At 39.0% G+C, this 20,309-nt stretch overlaps 1 protein-coding gene across 8 annotated transcripts in view; it reads right to left on the bottom strand.

Annotated features, from left to right (window-relative positions):
* TNIK (TRAF2 and NCK interacting kinase) overlaps positions 1 to 20,309 on the bottom strand; it is a 401,194-nt gene that overhangs the window by 147,707 nt on the left and 233,178 nt on the right. For all 8 annotated transcript variants that reach the window (XM_027958346.3, XM_027958352.3, XM_060393683.1 and 5 more), the window contains exons 3-4: positions 19,396 to 19,452; positions 2,436 to 2,561 (exon numbers count right to left, since the gene is read on the bottom strand). In XM_027958346.3, coding sequence (XP_027814147.1) covers positions 2,436 to 2,561; positions 19,396 to 19,452 — 183 coding nt within the window. The remainder of the gene's footprint in view (positions 1 to 2,435; positions 2,562 to 19,395; positions 19,453 to 20,309) is intronic.

The raw sequence follows: 20,309 nt of genomic DNA, 5'->3' as shown, positions 1-20,309 counted from the left end.
AGGCTCTGAGAAAGAAATTAGCTTCACTGGGCTCCATAAAATAAATGACAGCTAATTTTTTTTTCCAGCTTAAAAAATCTCAGCTTCTGGATAAAAAGTTTGACCTGTTTGACCACTCCTCGCCTTCCTCAACCAATGCTTTACAATATATATGCCCAAATTTTGATATTAATAGCTCAGCCTAATAAGAAAACTACCTGGTCTGGCCCATCTCACAAAAGGAGTGATGTTAACAGCTAGGTGTGACTCATCTGGAAATAGTGGTGCTACCTCAGGTGATAAAATGGAGGTGATTCTAAAGCTATATTAACACTTTCTTTTAATCTGAAGCCATAGCTCTGACCAAACTAAAAAATGCCTCTGCAGACAGTATCAAAACAGCTATCATTCTCCTCTTGTCATCTGCTGCAGCTTATGGCACGGCAGGAGTCCTTGCTAAAACGATAGATTCTTGGCAGTATAGAAGTCCTATGGGAACACAGAGATATTCACACTCATGCCATCTCATCACATCCTCCTGAACCTATAGGCCATGGGGAAGCTGAACTTTCAAAAGTACCTGTAGCAATTATCAGTTTGAACCAACAAAAATAATAGCAACCAAGTGTGTACCAATAATATTGCTTTCATTCATAAAACAACTCTTTTGTCAGCATCACATGCCCAGCCCCTTCCTGGTGTTTAAGACACTGAGATGCAAAAGACACGTTCCTTGTCCTCAGAACTTGTCTTTGTAAGGTGCAAAGATAACCCAATGAGAAGCAATTAAAAATGACATGGTGGCTCAGTGGTGGGGAATCCGCCTGACAAGGCAGGAGACAAGGCTTCAGTCCCTGACCGAGAAGATCCCACGTGCCTTAGAGTATTTAAGCTCGAGTGCCACAACTATTGAGCCTGTGTTCCAGAGCCTGGGAGCCTCAGCTACCGAGCCCGAGTGCTCTGAAGCCCATGCTCCGCAACAAGAAAAGCCACAACAGGAAGTCCTCACACACAGTGAGAGAGCGGCCCCTGCTCACTGCAACTAGAGAAAAGCCTGCATAGCAATGAAGAACCAGCACAGCTAAAAATAAATAAATATACATATTTTTAAAAGACCTTGGAAAAAAGTTTCAGAAATTAAATTACTGAAATTACTACCCAGAAACAAACATCTTCAATGTTATTGGTGCTCACTATTCTAGACATCCCCATCGTAATATATGTGTACATATTGGTCCTTTTTCTTTCTTTTTTTGGAAAAAAAATGAAAATGTGCTATATCTAATCATAGCCTCTAAAAAGGCTCTAAAATATCCTTACTATAATTGTTCATGTTCATCCATTTGTAAACATAGATCTACATCATTTTAACTGGTTGAGTATTGTCCCCTAATGGATTTATTTAAGTGATTCCCTATTGGTTAGCATCTATAATAGATATATTTTGATATAGTTAAATTTAGGATACATTCCTGTATGTGAAAATATTGAGTCAAAAGTAAGGCATTTCCTTTGGGAGATTAAATATAGATAAAGATATATCTCTGTGTGTGTGTGTGTGTGTTTTCCAACTGTCCTTAAGTAAAGTTGTACCAACATTCATTTCTATAAGCAGAGGATGTGACTGTCCATCCTGAGTATATCAGTTAAAAAAAAAAAAAAACCTTTGCCAGTCTACTGGATAAGAAGTGGTATCTAATTCTTGTTTTCTTTTGTATTTATACTGTTAGTAAGATTATACTTTAAAAACATCTTTATTGGTAGTTGATATTTCTTATTTTTAATTGCTGCCTTATCTTAACTCAGTCTTTCCATTAATCATTTCACGTATTTTCTTACTGATTTATAAAAACTCTTCATCTTTAAAGGCTACTAAATTCCTTGTCATCAAGTGGTTAAGCAAAAGTACAGGTTTTTTCACCCCTCAAAATGAAGATAATAATGTCTACCTCAAAGAGCTGGAATAAATGATAGAATTCATAAAAAGAAAATAATGTGGTGGGCATTCCCTGGCAGTCCAGGGGTTAGGACTCAGTGCTTTCAATGCCAAGGCTCAGGTCAGGCCCTGGCTGGGGAACTGAGATCCTGCAAGCCATGTGGCACAGCAAATAAATAAATGTAAACATATATATATATATATATTTGTGTGTGTGTATACACATATATATTATAATACAGCATGGTACCTAAAGTATAATAAAAATTCAATAAAGGTAGCCATGTTGTGGGGAAAAAGAGAACTTAACAATTAGCTTTAGAGATGGTCCACATTAAGTGATAGAAGACAGACAGGTATTCAAGGAAATGAGAGAAAACGTTGGCAAACACAATGTTATGGAAATTATGGAATAAAGGACAAGTACCTACTCAAACTCAGTAATTAGGATAGAGAAATGAAACATTCAGTCTTGGTGGTTTTTTAAGTAAGAAAAGCAAATGTGGACAGTCCTACATACCCAAAGTTGGTCATCCATGCCAGGTGGGTTCTTTTTGATAAAAGCACCATAGTATGTAGCTATATTCCGGTGATGAGAGTATTTCTTCAACATGTTAATTTCTTGTTTGATTTCTTCCTCTTCATCCTGTGTTAGAACCATAAATATTCTGTCATGAAAATCCACTGTCTTTAGTAGGATTCTATTTTTCATAACCATCTATATCAACTATGCAAAAATTTGAGTTTTTTCTTCTGTGGTAGCAAACAAGCATTATTATCATACTACTTGACTTTGTCTCTTGACTACAAAGGACGAATTTACAAGACAACACATGGGCAGTTGAAAGAGGTCTTCTGTTTGTAGTGCAAACCAATACAGTATGCAACCTGATAATAATAAAAAAAAAATTCCTCATCTTTTCACCTGGGAGAGATCAGGGCAGACTTGCTATTGAGATAAACCTCATTCTAGGCCTCTGGGAAATTTGTCCATCAAGTACCTATCACTGATCATACTTGGTTCAAGGAAGACTAAGAAAAGTGAAAAGAAAAAAAAAAATACAGGCTCTTCAATTTAAATTTTGTTAGGTTCATTTTCTTTGAAGTCTCCTTTTATTGAAGTCCCCAGTGGAAGATTATGAAAGTCAGATGGGAAAGGAAGCCAGGGTAAGGTCTCTCGATCTGAGGATGTTCACAAAGCAGGAGTACCCATCTCACCTTCAGGAAAGCACACATGAAAAGAAAGGGGACATGCGGTAGCGCCACGGATGTGAAAAGAAAGAACCCCCCGGACAGAGTAAGTTTCAGGATTCAGACTTCATTCATTTTGAGTTTCAATTCGGAGTCCACTAACGTGAGCCTTTTTTTAGAAGACGTGGCATCACTAATGAAGGGTGTGCGTGTTCTCCTGTAATTTTATTTTGATGTGTACACATCAATTGGACTTTTAAATAGCATTTTATTTTCGAGGTTGGTAGAAAAATTTCTGAGCCCAGGAAGTTTGTTTTAGATGCAACAGTAAGAATCTCGGAGTATAAGATTTTACATCACCATTACCTGAAAGAACACTCACAGAGTGTCCCTGTCTGTATTCTTGCCTCCTCCAGCTACTCAGTCTCAACAATGCTAGGCCCTTCTGTAGTCTCCCATGAGTGTCTTCTTTCCCCTTTCTCTTCACATAATTTCTACTCATTATTCCTGATTGAGTTTAATGGATACTCCTGAGGGATGTCTTCTCCAATTCTCTTGGGTAATGTCAAGTCTCCCTGCTATATCTTGTCCACCCCCAAAGCCGCACATTTGTTGGTACTGGAATAGAGGTAAGGGTCATCCTGAGTCATAATTGCCCTTGGTCTTGACTCTCTTCTCCATGGGCTGTAAGTTTTCCTGCCTCCAAATGTCAGTTCCAGAGCCCCTTCCCCAGTAAAGCTTTCTGATCTGCCTGACATGCTTCTAGTCCCATAAATCATCACGGATCTCTTCCCTCGCAGCACCTACCAGAACGGCAATCCACATTTATCTATTTAAACATTTGACTGAAGCCTCTCTTCCCTTATCAATCCATAAAAACTATAAACAAAGAGATCCTTCCTGCTTTAGCTCTTTATCATATCCTAGCATCAAGCAAAATGCTGTGAATAAATATGAAAAAAAGTGAATACCTATAAAACATCCAACCACTTACAGCAGCCTTCCTTATAGCTTGAAAGGAATTGGTAAAAATAAGAGGAGTGGTGAAATGCTGGCACTTTCTGACCACACAAAAATCAGTTTTCCTAAAAAGTGATGGAGATTTGCAAACCTAGGAGAATGAAGTATATTACATATCACATGGCCTATCCAAGTCAAGGAGTAGGTACTCTCAAAATAGAACATGTGCTTGGGATGCTGAGCTAAGAAGCAGCACGTGGCCTTAACACTGGAAAGGAGAAGAGGAGTGAAGGGCTGGGAAGGAGGCTGGGGGAGGGGATGGCACACTGCTGACCCAGCAAATCTTCCCTGTGGCCATCAGAAACTGCCTATATCTTCACCACAGGTATAAGGAGAGAATGACCTTCACAGTCCTTCAACTTGCTGCACGCTCCTGCAGCAGACCTCAAAATGTCTGAGGATCATGCATATTAGCTATTTTAAATCCACCACGTAGGGCCAAATAATCATGGATGAATGTAGGATGGGAGCAGATGTACTTTGGGAAAGCCTAGATACAAGGGGGAGAAAACAGGGTTTCTGGGGTGACCTGGCATCTGCTTTCAACTAAAGGGACAAGTAAATGAGATAGTAAAACATCAATCACTTTCCAGCAGCAGTGAGACAGGCTCAGCCTGGGTCATTCTTACTGAGAAGCTGGGCTGTTCTATGAGCATTTGCTCTCCTAGGTTCTCCACAGGACAGCGGCTGACATGGGGGAAGCAGAGAAGGAAAAGTGCCCAAAAAGCTGACCATATCATTAGGAAAACAAGGACTTATGAAACAGTTAAACAGCAGTGTAATTCAGTATAAAATTAAATCCAAAATAAACAGTACTGGGAGACCAGAATGAAATCAGCACATCCTCCATCGCTCTGCAAAGGTAAACTGAGGCAACAAGATAATGAAGAAGGCATATGCATTGAGTCAAGAAAACGAGGGGGAGGGGTCAGGTGGGGTGCATGTCCAGTTTGGGCCCCACTTCTTTCTGGCTGTATGATCCCAGGAAAGTAACCTACCTTTTAGAGTCTATTTTTTCTCATTTATATGGAGATATAGATGGCAACCCACTCCAGTATTCTTGCCTGGAGAATCCCAGGGACGGGGGAGCCTGGTGGGCTGCTGTCTATGGGGTCGCACAGAGTCGGACACAACTGAAGAGACTTAGCAGCAGCAGTAGCAGCAGCATAGATTTTATAATAGTATTATTATATGTCCTAATCTTTTGTGAAAATTAAATGAAGATGTGAAAGTTATAAAATAAAATACAAAATAAATGTTATTATTAATCTTCTCAACCAAAAAATAAATAATAAGAATAAGAGGTCAGGAATATAAGTAACTTGAATTTTAGGTTTAAATTGCACTGTTGCAAACACAGTTACAGAACCACTGTGGGTCATGGTGATGTAGCTCTAATATAGAACCCTGAGCGTGATCTTATACTACCTCCTAAGTAAGTAGGCAATTTATCAGGCCTTCGGGGCTACTGTTTATCCAGATTTCTAGACTAGGGCATTGATAGCCGTAGTGAAACTATGTTATGCAGTGAAACTGAAAGGGAGGCACTTCTTATGACCATAAGAACTCATTTAACCCCTTCACAAGCAGTCTGACCTCTTACAACATGGCCTATTGAAGAAGATGGGTTATGAGGTTTTCAAAAGGACAGACAGAAACCACTGAGGATAGAATTAGATTACAAAGCTATAAGAAGCTTTTCTTCTATTTCGTAAATGGATTATTCTTATGTCTTAAGAATTAAGCAAAGGGATCAAGCTTACTGGGAAACTAATGACCATTGGGTCATAATTTAAAAAACGAAAGAAAGATACCAAAATTGTAAGAAATTTTAAAAGGGAGTAATTTTAATCAGCCAAGTCTGATAGTCTAGGAAGAACCATAATTTCAATCAGAAGATTTCAAAAATCTTGTCCAAGCTGATTCATTATGTAAACTCAGATATGGCTATTTAAACTCTATGAATGTCAGTTATTTTCATCTATAAATGGGAAAAAGAATACCTATCTAAGTCACCTCTCAGGTCTTGGAAATGATTAAGTGCTTATTTAAGCAAAGCACTATTATCAACATAAAGAAAATTATTATTTTGTCTTAAAATGACAGGGAATCTATTGCTTAGTATTTGTGGCAGACTGAGAGGAAAAATGGCCGTGATATTTGGCATTCATTGGAAGGACTTTTGCTGAAGCTGAAGCTCTAATGCCTTGGCCACCTGATGTGAAGAGCTGCCTCACTGGAAAAGACCCTGATGCTGGGAAAGACTGAAGGAGAAGAGGGCGACAGAGGATGAGATGGTTGGATGGCATCACCAACTCAATGGATATGAGTTTGAGCAAACTCTGGGAGACAGTGAAGGAGAGGGGAGTGCCTGGCGTGCTACAGTCTGACTCGCTAGGAGTCAAACAAGACTTAGCAACTGAGTAACAACAATACATAAAAAGGTGGAGTCCATCCCCTCTGCTTATCTCTGGGCTTGGCCCCGTGACTTGCTTTGGCCAATGGGATATTACCTAATGTGATATAGCAGAGACTTGAAAAGTTTCTGTGTATTGGGGTAGACTTCTAATTGCTTGCAGAGAGCACTTGTATATGAAAAACCAGAACCAGCATATCAGGAGGATGATAAAACAGGTGAAGAAACAGTGCTTTTCAAATGCAGGGAAAAGGATGATTCCAGACGATGCTTGCTGACCACCAACCACCTCCGATGGCTATATGATGACCACAACCACAGTCATAAAATACAGCCAAGCCAACCCGATGTAACGCTCTGTACCATAAGGAATCCACTTGCCAATGCAGGAGACACAGGTTCCATCCCTGGGTCAGGAAGATACCCTGCAGGAGGAAATGGCAACCGACTCCAGTATTTTTGCAGGGGAAATCCCATGAACAGAGGAGCCTGGTGGGCTACAGTCCATGGGTCACAAAGAGTCAGACACAGCTGAACACGCACACACAGCACATTCCTATATTAAAAGTAAGAGCTAAGATCTAAAGCCAAGATTTGTCTGACTTCAAAGTCAGTGTTTGTAATTCTAAAATGAAAACTCCTAGATAGAAGGGTGATTACCCACAATGATAAAACAAAATCTGCTGCTAAATCATGAAAGAAGAGTTTAGGAGCACCTTAAGTCAGGGTTGAAGAAGAACTGCCTTTGGTCCTCCAATTAAAAGAGCTTTTTAGCACCCATTAAATATTTGCTTATGAATGATTTCAGGGGATAAAGGAGGGATTTTAAGTTGCATATTTATTACACAGGGGAACATACTTTAAGAATCTACAATACAGCAGGATTTAAAACTAGAATTAATGAGACATTTAATATTAGTGTGCTCGATAACACAGCTTTCAATCCATGGAAGAGGAATAAACCTGTGTAATTCTTACAACAATCCAAGAGACTGGTCAGTTTTAACTTTACAAAAAAGGATGGGGTGAGCATGTGTGCTAAGTTGCTTCAGTCGTGTTTGACTCTTTGTGACCCCATGGACTGTAGACTGCCAGGCTCGTCTGTCCATGGGATTCTCCAGGCAGGAATAGTAGAGTGGGTTGCCATGCCCTCCTCTGGGGGATCTTTCCCACCCAGGGATCAAACCCATGTCTCTTGCATCTCCTGCATTGGCAGGAGGATTCTTTACCAGGTGTACAGACTGATAAATGCTCCTGTGTCCTATATGCTTGGATACTAGCTATGACTACCTCTGCTCCTCCTCACCTGCTGCTCTCCATAGTGGCTGCGGGCATTACGCAGGCATTTGTGTTAACATGTCCATCATTTTCACCTTTGTTGTTGACTGAATGTGACAAAATTTGAAGACAATTCATTGTTAAAGAATTATAGACTAATAGAATTTGTAGGGATTACTGACATCATCTAACGTGATTTTTTGAAAAAAAAATTAATAATTTGTAGCACTGAAATCCCTTTCCCCAGTAGAAAATCTATTCAGGATGCCAATATATAGCCTCAATACTGGAGTGGGTTGCCTTTTCCTTCTCCAGGGGATCTTCCCTACCCAGGGATCGAACCCGGGTCTCCCGCATTGAAGGTAGATGCTTTAACCTCTGAGCCACCAGGGAAGATTTAAAACCAGTAAACATTTATTTTTATAACTTTAACTAAGTAATACCTAGTTATACAGTTAATCAGTGACAACAAAGTGGTTATTTTAGTGAAGGCAAATTAAGAATTTGTGAAACAAACTGCAAGTCTTATATCAGTTTCAATATCTTAATCATTTTCAGTTTTGTTTTGGTTCCAAAGGATAGAGAAAATCTACATTTCCTAAGAAATGTAACTGTATAAATAGCATGACTTGCCATTTCAGCGGAAAATTGATACTGAATGACATTCTGCACATGAATGAAGTAACCTGGAGTACAAATCGAGAGGCTGCCATTTTCTTTTAAAATTTATTTTATTGACATATAGGTGATTTTAACTTCCCTGGTGGCTCAGATGGTAAAGAATCTATCTGTAATTCAGGAGACCCAGGTTTGATCCTTGGGTCGGAAAGATCCTCTGGAAAAGAGAATGGCTACCCACTCCAGTATTCTGCCTGGAGAATTCCATGGACAGAGGAGCCTGGCGGGGTACAGTCCATGGGGTCGCAAAAAGTCGGACATGACTGAGCAACTAACATTTTCACTTTCATAGCTGATTTACAAGGTTGTGTTAATTTCTGATGTAAAGTGATTCAGTTTTACATTTATGCACGTTCTTTTTCACATTCTGTTCCACTATGGCTTATCCCTGGATATTGGTTATAGTTCCTGTGCTATGCAGCAGGGCCCGGCGGTTTATGCATGCTATACATAATGGTTTGCATCTGCTAACCCCAAACTCCCAATCTGTCCTTCCCTCATGCCCCCCTGAGAGGCTGCCATTTTCTCATGTGTTCAAAGTTGGTATATAATATGCAGTTTGAAGGGTTTAAAAATCAGCTTATTTAATATTCATACTAAAGTATATTAAACATTGAGAGTTAAGCATGTATGGATCCTCTAAAATTATCTCAAGGTGGGGTTTGAGGTCTTAGGAAACAGATTCAGGGTGGTTCAATAACTTAGCTAATCCCACATCTCTTCATTGCAGCATTGCTAGAATTTGAAACCTTGCTGTGGCATTCTCCAGGCAGCAACTGGATTTGTCGTATATGTTAACCCTAAACTAAATTAATTCATTCAACACATATTTATCTGTCTGCTCTATCCCAGGCACAATGCTAAATAACATTAGTGGTAATAATAATAGCATAATACAGTCATCCCTCAGTATCCACAAGGAACTGGTTCTAGGACCCCCATGGATACCAAAACCCACGGATGCTCCAGTCTCTTTTGTAAAGTGGCACACTGCAACCAGCCTGCCATATCTGTGGGTTTCAACCTCAGATTCAACTAACACTGTGAATATAGAGAGCTAACTTTAATACAACAATGGACATAACACTTTCAAGCTCTTCCACAATAAAACTTACTACAGTCTCATGGGGAACACGAATGGAAATCAAATAATGATACAGATACGTGCAAAATTATTAACATGAGAGGTTTGAGTAGCTTATCTAATTAGGAGCATCAGGGGAGACAGCCAAGAAATCCAAGTGTGAGCTGAGCTCTAAAGGCCATGTGGGAGCTATCCAGTTAGGGGAAAAGAACAAGTATAATATGATGTGACTGAGGAGGCATTGGTTTCCTGGCAGAAACAGTGACTGCCAAAGCCTGTTACCTGGATGGGGTAGGGCATATGGTTTACTATAGGAATCATTGATGCTATGGAGAAAAAAATGAAAAATGTATGCAAGAGATGTCATAACAGTAACAACTGTGTGCTATGTACTAATCTCAAATGCTTTATAAATACTCACATTTACTTCTCATGCTAACTTTACGAGAGAAGTGATATTATCCATATTTACACATGTAGTTGCTCAGTTGTGTCTGACTCTTTGCGATCCCATGGACTGTAGCCTACCAGGCTTCTCTGTCCATGGGATTTTCCAGGCAATAGTACTGGAGTGGATTGCCATTTCCTTCTCCATTCCAGGTGGCTCAGTGGCAAAGAATTCACCTCCAATAAAGGAGACACAAGAGATGTGGGTTTGATCTCTGGGTTGGGAAGGTCCCCTGGAGTAGGAAATGGCAACCCACTCCAGTGTTCTTGTCTGGAAAATTCCATAGAATTTTAGAGGAGTATGGTAGGCACCAGTCCTTAGGGTCGCAGAGAGTCAAATATGACTGAACACACACACACACAGCACAGTAACATACATGGAATAAATGGAGAGTAAGCAACATGCCCAGGATAAGAGAACCATGAAGTGTCAAAGCTAGGACAAACTGAGATGAGTGACAGTTTGCTTGCTCTTCTTTGTTGCTGTTGTTCAGTTGCTAAGTTGTGTCTGACTCATTGCAACCTCATGGACTGCAGCACTCCAGGCTTCCCTGTTCTTCACTGTCTCCCAGTGTGCTCAAACTCATGTCCATTGAGTTGGTGATGCCATCCAACCACCTCATCCTAGGCTCACCTGCTCTCTCTCTACTAGGAAGTGGTGTCCCCTAGAGAAGCAAATATGGCAATGGTGGCATGCATCCTTCTCATACCCATGCCAGCACTGATATATGACTCCCAAGAGAACTACGAATTTATAAAATAGGTTCTAACCCTAGGAATATTTCATTTATTTGGCTAAACTCTATCATCAATAAGACAGCTTTTCCAACAACATGGATGAACCTAGGGATTATCATACTAAGGGGAGTAAGTCAGAAAAAAGACAGACAAACACCATGTGATATAACTTACATGCGGAATCCAAACTATGGCACAAATGAATCATCTATGGAACAGACCCACAGACAGAGAGCAGAGCTGTGGTTGCCAAAGCAGGGAGGATCTGGCGGGGAAGGTTGGGAGGTTGGTATTAGCAGAGGCAAACTATTATATTTAGGATGGATGAACAATAAGATCCTACTGTATGGCACAGGGGGCTATATTTAGTATTTTGTGATAAATCATAATGTAAAGGAATATGTAAAAAATATATATATAAAGCTATGACAAGCCTAGATAGCATATTAAAAAGCAGAGGCATCATTTTGCCAACAAAGGTCTGTCTAGTCAAAACTGTGGTTTTTCCAGTAGTCATGTACAGATAGGAGAGTTGGACCATAAAGAAGTCTGGAGCCCCTCAGAATTGATGCTTTCAAACTGTGGTGCTGGAGAAAAATCTTGAGGGTCCCTTGGACAGTAAGGAGATCAAACCAGTCAATGCTTAAGGAAATCAACTCTGAATATTCATTGAAGGACTGATGCTGAAGCTGAAGCGCCAATACTTTGGCCACCTGATATGAAAAGCTGACTCACTGGAAAAGACTCTGATGCTGGGAAAGATTGAAGGCAGGAGAAGTGGGTGACAGATGATGAGATGGTTGAATGGCATCACTGACTCAATGGACATGAGTTTGAGCAAGCTCCAGGAGATGGTGAAGGACAGGGAAGCCTGGCGCTGCAGTCCATGAGGTTGCAAAGAGTCGGACACAACTTAGCAAACTGAACAACAACAATAGTCATTTTATTGGGGAACAAATGCACTGGCGACCAAGATAAGTGAGCTTCCTTCTTAAATTCTCCCGTAACACTCTCTGTATACTCCCTCAAAGTTAATCAGAACTCTACATATCTGTTCAACTGTTTGTTAACTATCTTTCACTCACGCTGGAATTTATGATTCCAGAAGATAGCACCCTTGTCTGTCTTATTCACTACCATCACCCCAGAGGAGAGCACATTCATTCATTCTTAGTGAATGAATAAATAAATTATTGTAATTTCAGTCTTTAGCTTCTAGAATCTAGCCTCACTTTCTCTTTTGGATTCTGCTCTACAGTAAGTCATTTTGGCAGCTCCCCATTGTTCAGGGTAAGACGAGTGACTTTGAGGTGGTGGAGACTGGGCTGATTCAAGCTATTTACACATGCTGACAATGAACTAACCCACTTGGGCCACATGTGGCATGGGGTTCATAGCACAGGCTACCATCCCAGTATAGAAGTTCAATGTACAGTATAACATCCTCTTTTCATTCCTATTGAATGTCCCACTCAGGCATTCATTGCGTCTTACCAGGACCTATATAGAGGAAATGTTAGGTACCAGGCACTAGATAGCATATAAATTTAATCTCAAAACAAGTTTGCAATGTTTGTATTTACATCTAACAGATAAGAAAGAATGAGATTCAGAAAAGTTAAAAAGTTTGTTCATGGAGAGTAAGGAGAGGAGGGGGGTGTGAACTCAGCTCCGCCTGAATCTGAAGGCCATGCTCCTGCAATGCCCATCCCCATCTGTCATTCTAATAACAGGGCTGTGGAGAGGTGGGTGCACCCTGACTGGCTGGATTTGAATTCTAACTCTGGCATTTACTGTCTGTGAAGCTTGGGCAAGCTATGTACAATTTTTATGCTTTCAATTAATTCCTCATTTGTAAAATGGATATATTAGCTTGTTCCTCTAATGGGAATTGTTTCAAGGACTAAGTGAGTTAGTATATGTTGTATTAAGTACTAAGAACCATGCTTGGCAGATAATAAGCAATCAATGATAGTAATCTTTATTCTTGACTATGGCTGCTGTTGTTAGTACTGTTACCAACATTATGTTCTATGCTACCAATCACTCCACTGAACTGTCCCCCTTTGGGAGGGAAGAACCAAAAGTGCCTGGAGCAGTATGTTCTCTAATTCTTCCAAATAACCCAAGAAGAAAAGATTTTTTCCTTGGTCCAATTTCAGCAAACATTCAATGAGTCCATTAACTATGGGCAAAGAACTCTACCAGAAGCTACTGGGAGAAGGCCACTTCCTTACTCTTTAAGGAGAGATGGAGACTGGCTGAAAGCTTCACCCACAGGAATTCAGTTAAGTAAGGCAAAAATAGAAACTCAGTCAAGCAGGGCTTATATTGCATCCTTCTAGTAGGAAAATCCCATCATGTTACTTTGCTATTTAACTTCTGATTAAACACACTGGCTCTAGCAGTGGTGTGATGAAGGGGCCAAGACTGACAGCTTCCCTCCCCTTGTATAAAACCCCCCTATATCTCTTCCATATAATGGGTTTTTGCCTAAGCCTACTTGATCTAAGGGTTTTATTGGAAAAATTGAAAAGTGAAAAGCTTGTAATGTCTTTGCCATAGCACCCAATGCCTTCATGACCTGGCCCTAACCTGTACAGATCCACCTTGTATCACTCTCTCCTCAGAACTATTTTTATTCTAAAACTAATCTATGCAATGCTTTCCTGGTGGTTCAGATGGTAAAGAATCCACCTGCAAGCAGGAGACCAAGGTTATATCTCTGGGTCAAGAAGATGCCCTGGAGAAGGAAATGGCAACCAACTCTAGTATTCTTGCCTGGAGAATCCCATGGAAAGAGGATCCTGGTGGGCTATAGTCCATGGAGTCGAAAAGAGTCAGACATGACTGAGTGACTAACACACACACACACACACACACACACACACACACACGAGCGTGTGAACACCTAACAGTTTCCAGAACATGCTGCCTACTCTCTCAGCCGCCATGCCTTGCACAGGCTGTTTTCTTGTGGACAGAAACATTTTTGTCTGATTGTCCTCCTGGACTTAATTATTACCCCTCACTGTCACATTAAATTTTATACATAACTGTATAATTTCATGACTTTATTATAAAATGGGTCAGCTTTACTTACAAATATTTAGGGCAATGTTGTATTAGTGTAAGCTCCCTTCAGGCAAAGAACCACTTTTTCATCTTTGAATTTCTAGTGTCTGTCATAAAATAGGTGTTTAGTAAATGTTTATTGAATAAATTGATTTTAAAAATCACACTAAATGAAATATTAAATATCCTATATTAACTGAAGACCTAAGGTAATGTTATAAACAGGGTGGACTTAACGGGGTTAAAATACTTGGGTTGAAATATTCACTCCATCATTTACATATTACATTGAACAAGATACTTAATATGCCTAGTTTTCTTATCTCTACAATGAAGCTAATAATGAAGTCTGGTGGTTACTGAGGGCATTCAGTGAATCAATATACAGAAAATATTTTAAAGAGTTCTGACTCCATCAATAATAATGACTCCATCAGTGTTAGCTACCATTATTATTATTTCAGGCTGAAATATAAAAAAAAATGTAACTGAGAGGCACCTTATTTAAGGACTAAATCAGTTTAAAATAACGTTGATTATAATGATATAACCTAATAATAATATAATTATCTTGTTTTTCCCTGCTCAACATCCTTCCTATCCTTTGATCTTAACAGTTATCAGGTTTTTCTTTGAGGAAGCCTCCTTTCCACTGTTAGTCGTTAAGTCCAGCTCTGCGACTCCATGGACTGCAGCCCACCAGACTCCTCTGTCCATGGGATTCTCCAGGCAAGAGTACTGGAGTGGGTTGCTGTTTCCTTCTCCAAAGGATCTTTTTGACCCAGGAACAGAACCTGGGTCTCCGGCACTGCAGGCACATCTTTTACCATCAGAGACGCCGGGGACCAGATGTGGCTCAAGAGAAACAGAACTGGCAGTGGGATGGCGAGGTGACACGAGCAGGGCCACTGATGCTGAGACTTGCACTCTTGCTGAGACTAAGGGTGATGAGGTAATTAGAACATGAGCCTGCAGCTGCTGGTGGAAAGAAAGCAGAGTCCAGAGATGGAGGGATACACAATTCCCAACTAATCATCTGATTTCCTAGACCCTGCTGAGCTTTTTTTTTCTTTTTTTTTTTTTAATATACACAAAACAATAAATTCTGTTTTCAGCTTCATCCATTCTGAGTGGGGCTTTGGTACTAAAACCCAACATGTCCTGAGTAATGATCATAACCAGTCATTGTTAAGATGAAAGCCTACAATACTAAGTTATTATGTTATCAAGTCCTACATGGACTTCAAGGTATCATTGTAAAGGGACTGGGTAAACTAGAAATTTTGTGTAAAACCAGAAATTTTGATCCAAATGAAGATGGAGATTATTTGCAGGGTTATCAAAGAATCATAGTCTCTTCATACTTGGCCAGAAACAGTAAGTACAAGTGCTCTTCCGGTGTGCGTGAAGGCCCTGCCCGGGACAAGTGCTCTTCCAGTGTGTGTGAAGGCCCTACCCGAGAAAAGTGCTCTCCTGGTGTGCATGAAGGTCCTACGCGAGAAAAGTGCTCTTCCGGTGTGCGTGAAGGTCCTGAAGAGTTTGTAGCAAAGGCAGAGTCTGCCACACTCCAGACCATCAGGGATGAGCAGACATCACCACAGAAAATTTCCAACGCTTACGTCTTTACTCCTCTGATTATTTGACATTTCTGTCTGACAGGGAATTCCCTGATTTTACCAGTTGAGTCATGAATTGTAAAAGATGATCTTTTCAGATAACATCCAGAATTTTAAAGGAAGTGTGCTGTTCTATAAGCGGTTCCTTGTTTGGCCTAATATTGCTAAACACAGAAGTAAAGGAACCTCAGTAACAATTAATGTACATCGAAGATGTCATCTGGTTATTTTAGTTATGTTTGCACAAGTAATGAAGAGTGGTTTACCCACTGAAATTGCAGAGGTTATACGACAAACGGAATTTACACAAACTAAATTTGTGAATTGACTAAAACAGAATCATCTACCCGGACTGAACTAATTCTGTGCGTCTCAGGATTGTAACATCCAACATGATAAATATAATTAACACTGCTATTATATGACTGTTGTAAATCCTGAGTTCTCATAACAAGAAAATTTTTTTTTCCATTTCTCTAAGTTTGTATCTATACGAGATGATGAATATTTATTAAACTTATTGTAGAATCTTTTTTTGTTATTTGTAAGCCTAATCATTAGGCTGTACACCTTAAACAGTATTGTATGTCAATTATATCTCAACAAACTTAGAAGAAAAAAAAGCAATAAATAAAAAAATTCTGTGCTTTTCAAAAAAAAAAAAAAACAGAGAAAAGGCAAGTTCTGAGGCTCCACCTAGAAATTCTGCAGCAAGCCCAGTATTTTTGCATTTCTGATGAGAACCCCAAGTGTGCTGAAAGTCCATAGATGTTAGCCGTCCACTATGAGGAACACTGCCATAGAGGATACAGTTTTGTTTAGCTAATTAAAGTACACAAATCCAGCTGGGAACAAATCCCCAGAAAACACTGAAATGCAAAAATTCTCATAATTATTTCAGAAACCAAAAGAACTTCAAAGACTGAGTTTAAGCCCTAATTCTGAAGCAAATATGGGGAAATTTGGAAGTGTCTCAGCTTTAAAACTAAAGAACATAAATATTACACTCAGTTTTTTTCTGTTACTTTTTTCTTTAAAAAAGGACATGGCATAGAATAAAAATAATTTAAAAATTGATTTCAAGTTTATAGTTTTATCAGTTCCATTACAATAATCTATAGTAGATTTACTATAGTAGATCTACTTTTTAGTAGATCTTTGCACACAATTAACAAAGGCGACCTTTGAGAATTCATCTCAGGACAGCTATAATGAGCACAATTATAATAATTGGTAAGGAGCTTTTACAACATTCCATAATACACAAAAGACAACATGGCAAAATGAAATAGATTGTTTTCTGAGGATACCACATGAATTTCACAAAGGAAATCTTATGTTGACTATGATGTGTACAGGGGTGATACAACAGTCATTTGATGCTGGATCATACACCATGGGAAATAAGAAAACCATTTCCCGATGTGTATCCATGTTTGCCTTTGTTAAGGGTCAGTGGTTATATAATGGTCAATGATGTAGCTAAAACAGGGAACTATCCAGCCCTTTCAACAGAGGTTTCCCCAAGAGAATCAAGCCCACATACTATAAAGCATCCATTGTACACGATGGATTGACTCTCCTGTGCATTGAAATGGTGCCAGCTCTTCACCATCCTGGGGAGAATTGAGGAAATTGTCTCTAAATCATCTTCTGTAGGGTTCAGTTGCCTTGTGAAACTCAGTTTAGAGAGGCTAACTAACATAGCTTAAACTGAAAATACATACTCTGGGATAAACTGCTGTGTACCCTTTTTTCTTCCAAGCAAGGTGGTCTAAGAATAGTAAATAATTCTTTGAGCAATTTAAAATCTCAGAAACAGAACCAGAAAAGTGATATTCAGCACTCTCAAGTCATACTTTGTGCATCAATATACAGCTCTGTGCACAACTGTGCATCAAGATTAAAGATGTCAGTGGAACTCAATTGCAGTTCTCTGCAGACCCACACAACAGAACTTTACAGCGTGAATGTCTTGGACTCCATCCACATCTATTAGTTGTTCAATGCCAAGTGTGCTGCACTATGTGGAGATCCTGTTCAATCCAAAGAAAATACAGTAGTACAACTTCAGCAGAATTGCAAAATAAATTCTTGCTTGATTTTTGCTGGGAGCTTTGTGAAAGATTTACACATTTCTAATGGGTTTCTGTGTAGAGACTGATAATATCTGCTCTTGATTTTTTCGTCAGACCCTGCTAATGAAAAATACATTCTCCCTTCACTCCTGACTAATAATAGAACCCAAATAAACTGGGCACATTGGCAGGATGAAAGACTACATTTCCCAGCTTCCCTTACAGCGAGGTAGCCAAAGAAAGCAGAAGTAAGTAGAAATGTTGTTATGTAAGTAGAAAGAATTTCACTGAAGGGGCTATATTCTGTATCCTCTTCTCCCACCAACTCTCTCCCCACCCTACCCACCTGTTTTTTGCCTACCAAAGAATGTGATCAATGGAAATCCAACAACCACTTTGTGTCATGGAACTTACCTTAAGTGTGGAAGCTATGTGTCAGAATGGTGGAACAGAAAGATAAAAACACCTCCTACTCTGTCACATTGCTGCTACACATTTCTGGGCTGTCAACTCTAAACTCATTTTACATGTGAGGGTATAACACTTTCATCATGCCTAAGTCTCTGTTAATTTTAATTTTTTTTTTTTTTGCAAGTGGCAGAAACTAAACCTTACTAATATAATCTATATGCATTTTTCTTATTCAGTAAAGGCCAGGTGAATTAATAAACTAATTGGGATGAATATTTGAGAAGGTTTGCAAGCTCTAAAATTTGAATAATGCATATAAGCATATAAAAGAAAGGAGTACTTTAAGTGGTTCTAAACATATGGAAACAAAATTTTTCACCTGTTAAAATGCATATAATTTTAAAACTGCATATAACATAAAGAGGAATACAGATTAAAGAATAACTAAGGAAAGAAAGTCAGTACAATGTACAGTATAAACGAAAATTACTAAAATTAGTATCATTGTTAATAGCATAGCATATAATGTATACTTATCAAAGGTGACTAACAGGACCAAAGAAGATATGGCTTGAAGTCCGACTTATGGACAAACTGTGTGTATTTCTTATTTGTATCCTAGTTCTTGATATCTTTGTGTGACCTATTCATTCCACATCTCGTTACACTAAGTAATCCACTTCTGGGACAAATGGAAGACTGTGGTCTTTTAGCTTTTATGTACTGCTGACAGACATCTTTAGAAAAATTCCCAGGACAATAGAAAATCATTGACATGCTTTTGATGTCCAGTGAGACTTTCAAGTCTGATATTTGCTCTGTACTCTAGAAAAGGCATTAAAATATTTTTAATAGGTCTAGCAAAAGGGATTGAAAGCATAAGATTGTATTTAAAACAAAGTCTATTTCTTAGATTGCTTTTGATTATCTAGGCAGAAATTTTATTTCAGTGTTGCTCAATAATAATAAGTATTTGTGTGTATGGTGAATATTTGGTCCATAATATTTTGGGGAAGAAAATATTCATGTTATACATCCTACTAGGATTTTAGAGCCATCCAAACTCTTGCCTATTCCACTGTTAGGTGGACTTTGGGGAAAACTGTTAAGACCCACCTCTTGTGTAATCTCAGTATTATTCTCTTAATACCTTCAAATCCTTGTTTTGTCTTCATATGCAAATGTCCTCGGTCGTGTTTATGTAAATCATTGGCACACACCGTTCTTCACTCTGACTTACTTAAGGCAGTGCGTAGGTATCTAATTAGAATGATTTACCCATGGTCATCTCAGTTAATTGCTGAATACTCTTAATGTTAAGCAAACGTGGAAAAGATTTTAGATGTCTAAAAAAGATTCTATTTCCAAAAAATGATTTTTCTCTATCACTAACTTCTTATGACAAGTATATAAAACAACTTTGAGATGGCAAGATAAAGATACATTACCCCTGTGACATCCATAACCTTGATGGCTGCCAGCTGGCCCGTTTTGACATGACGACCCTGTAAAAAAATTTTTTAAACAATTCAGTTCTGATAAGCAATATTAGCATTAGGCTTCAACTGTAATGAACAATTATATGGATCAGTGTTACAGAGTGCCAACGGGGAAGACAGAGACAAACAGACATACAGAGAAATCTTAAATGCTTTGTAGATCAACCTCTATTTAATGTTTATTTTGTAACACATGTCCATTGCTTTGTCTTTTGAGTTTGTTTTAGCAGCTTTTGTCAAGTTTAATAAAAGAGAAAATGTCAAATAATGAGGTTCTACCTCCTCTCCAAGGTGTTAGGGGCTTGAGTTGGAGGAGGGGTGTACATGGAATATCTGGGTGGAGCAGACGCAAGCAGCTAGTTTCCCTGATTATTAAAATCTCTTGATTATTAAAATCTCTTGTATTGTGACAGTCTCAAATGGATCTGACTCTGCTGGAGTTCACTTGAGACTGCTAATTTATCTTCATCTTAAAAGGGGACCTAAAGGAAAATAGAGAGCAATCAATCTGAATTTGTGATCAAAGAGACACTATTGAGCCCAAGGAACTGCTTCCCCAGAGTGGGTATCTCTGGGCTTTTTAACTATAGGAAGCATCAAGCACTTGGAGAGAACAGGGTGTGGAGAGCAGGATATCCTCAAAGAGAAGCTTTATCTGTATAAGAAGCATAAAGTCTATATCTGACTCTCAGACAGGAGCAAAGATGGTCAGTCTCATTATTTCTATGCATTCTTTATGTAGCTTTTAAAATACATTTTACCTGCCACAGCTATCAGGCAGTAAAATATACCTTCCAAGGCAAATCCCTTTCACCTGAGGCAAATCCCTTTCACCTTCTAGGTCTCAATTTCCTCACCTGAAA

This window comes from Ovis aries, chromosome 1, assembly GCF_016772045.2.
Source record: "Ovis aries strain OAR_USU_Benz2616 breed Rambouillet chromosome 1, ARS-UI_Ramb_v3.0, whole genome shotgun sequence".
In the NCBI taxonomy this organism is placed as follows: domain Eukaryota; kingdom Metazoa; phylum Chordata; class Mammalia; order Artiodactyla; family Bovidae; genus Ovis; species Ovis aries.
The sequence above is the reverse complement of the archived record's forward strand: the minus strand, read 5'-3'. Positions and strand labels throughout refer to the sequence as shown.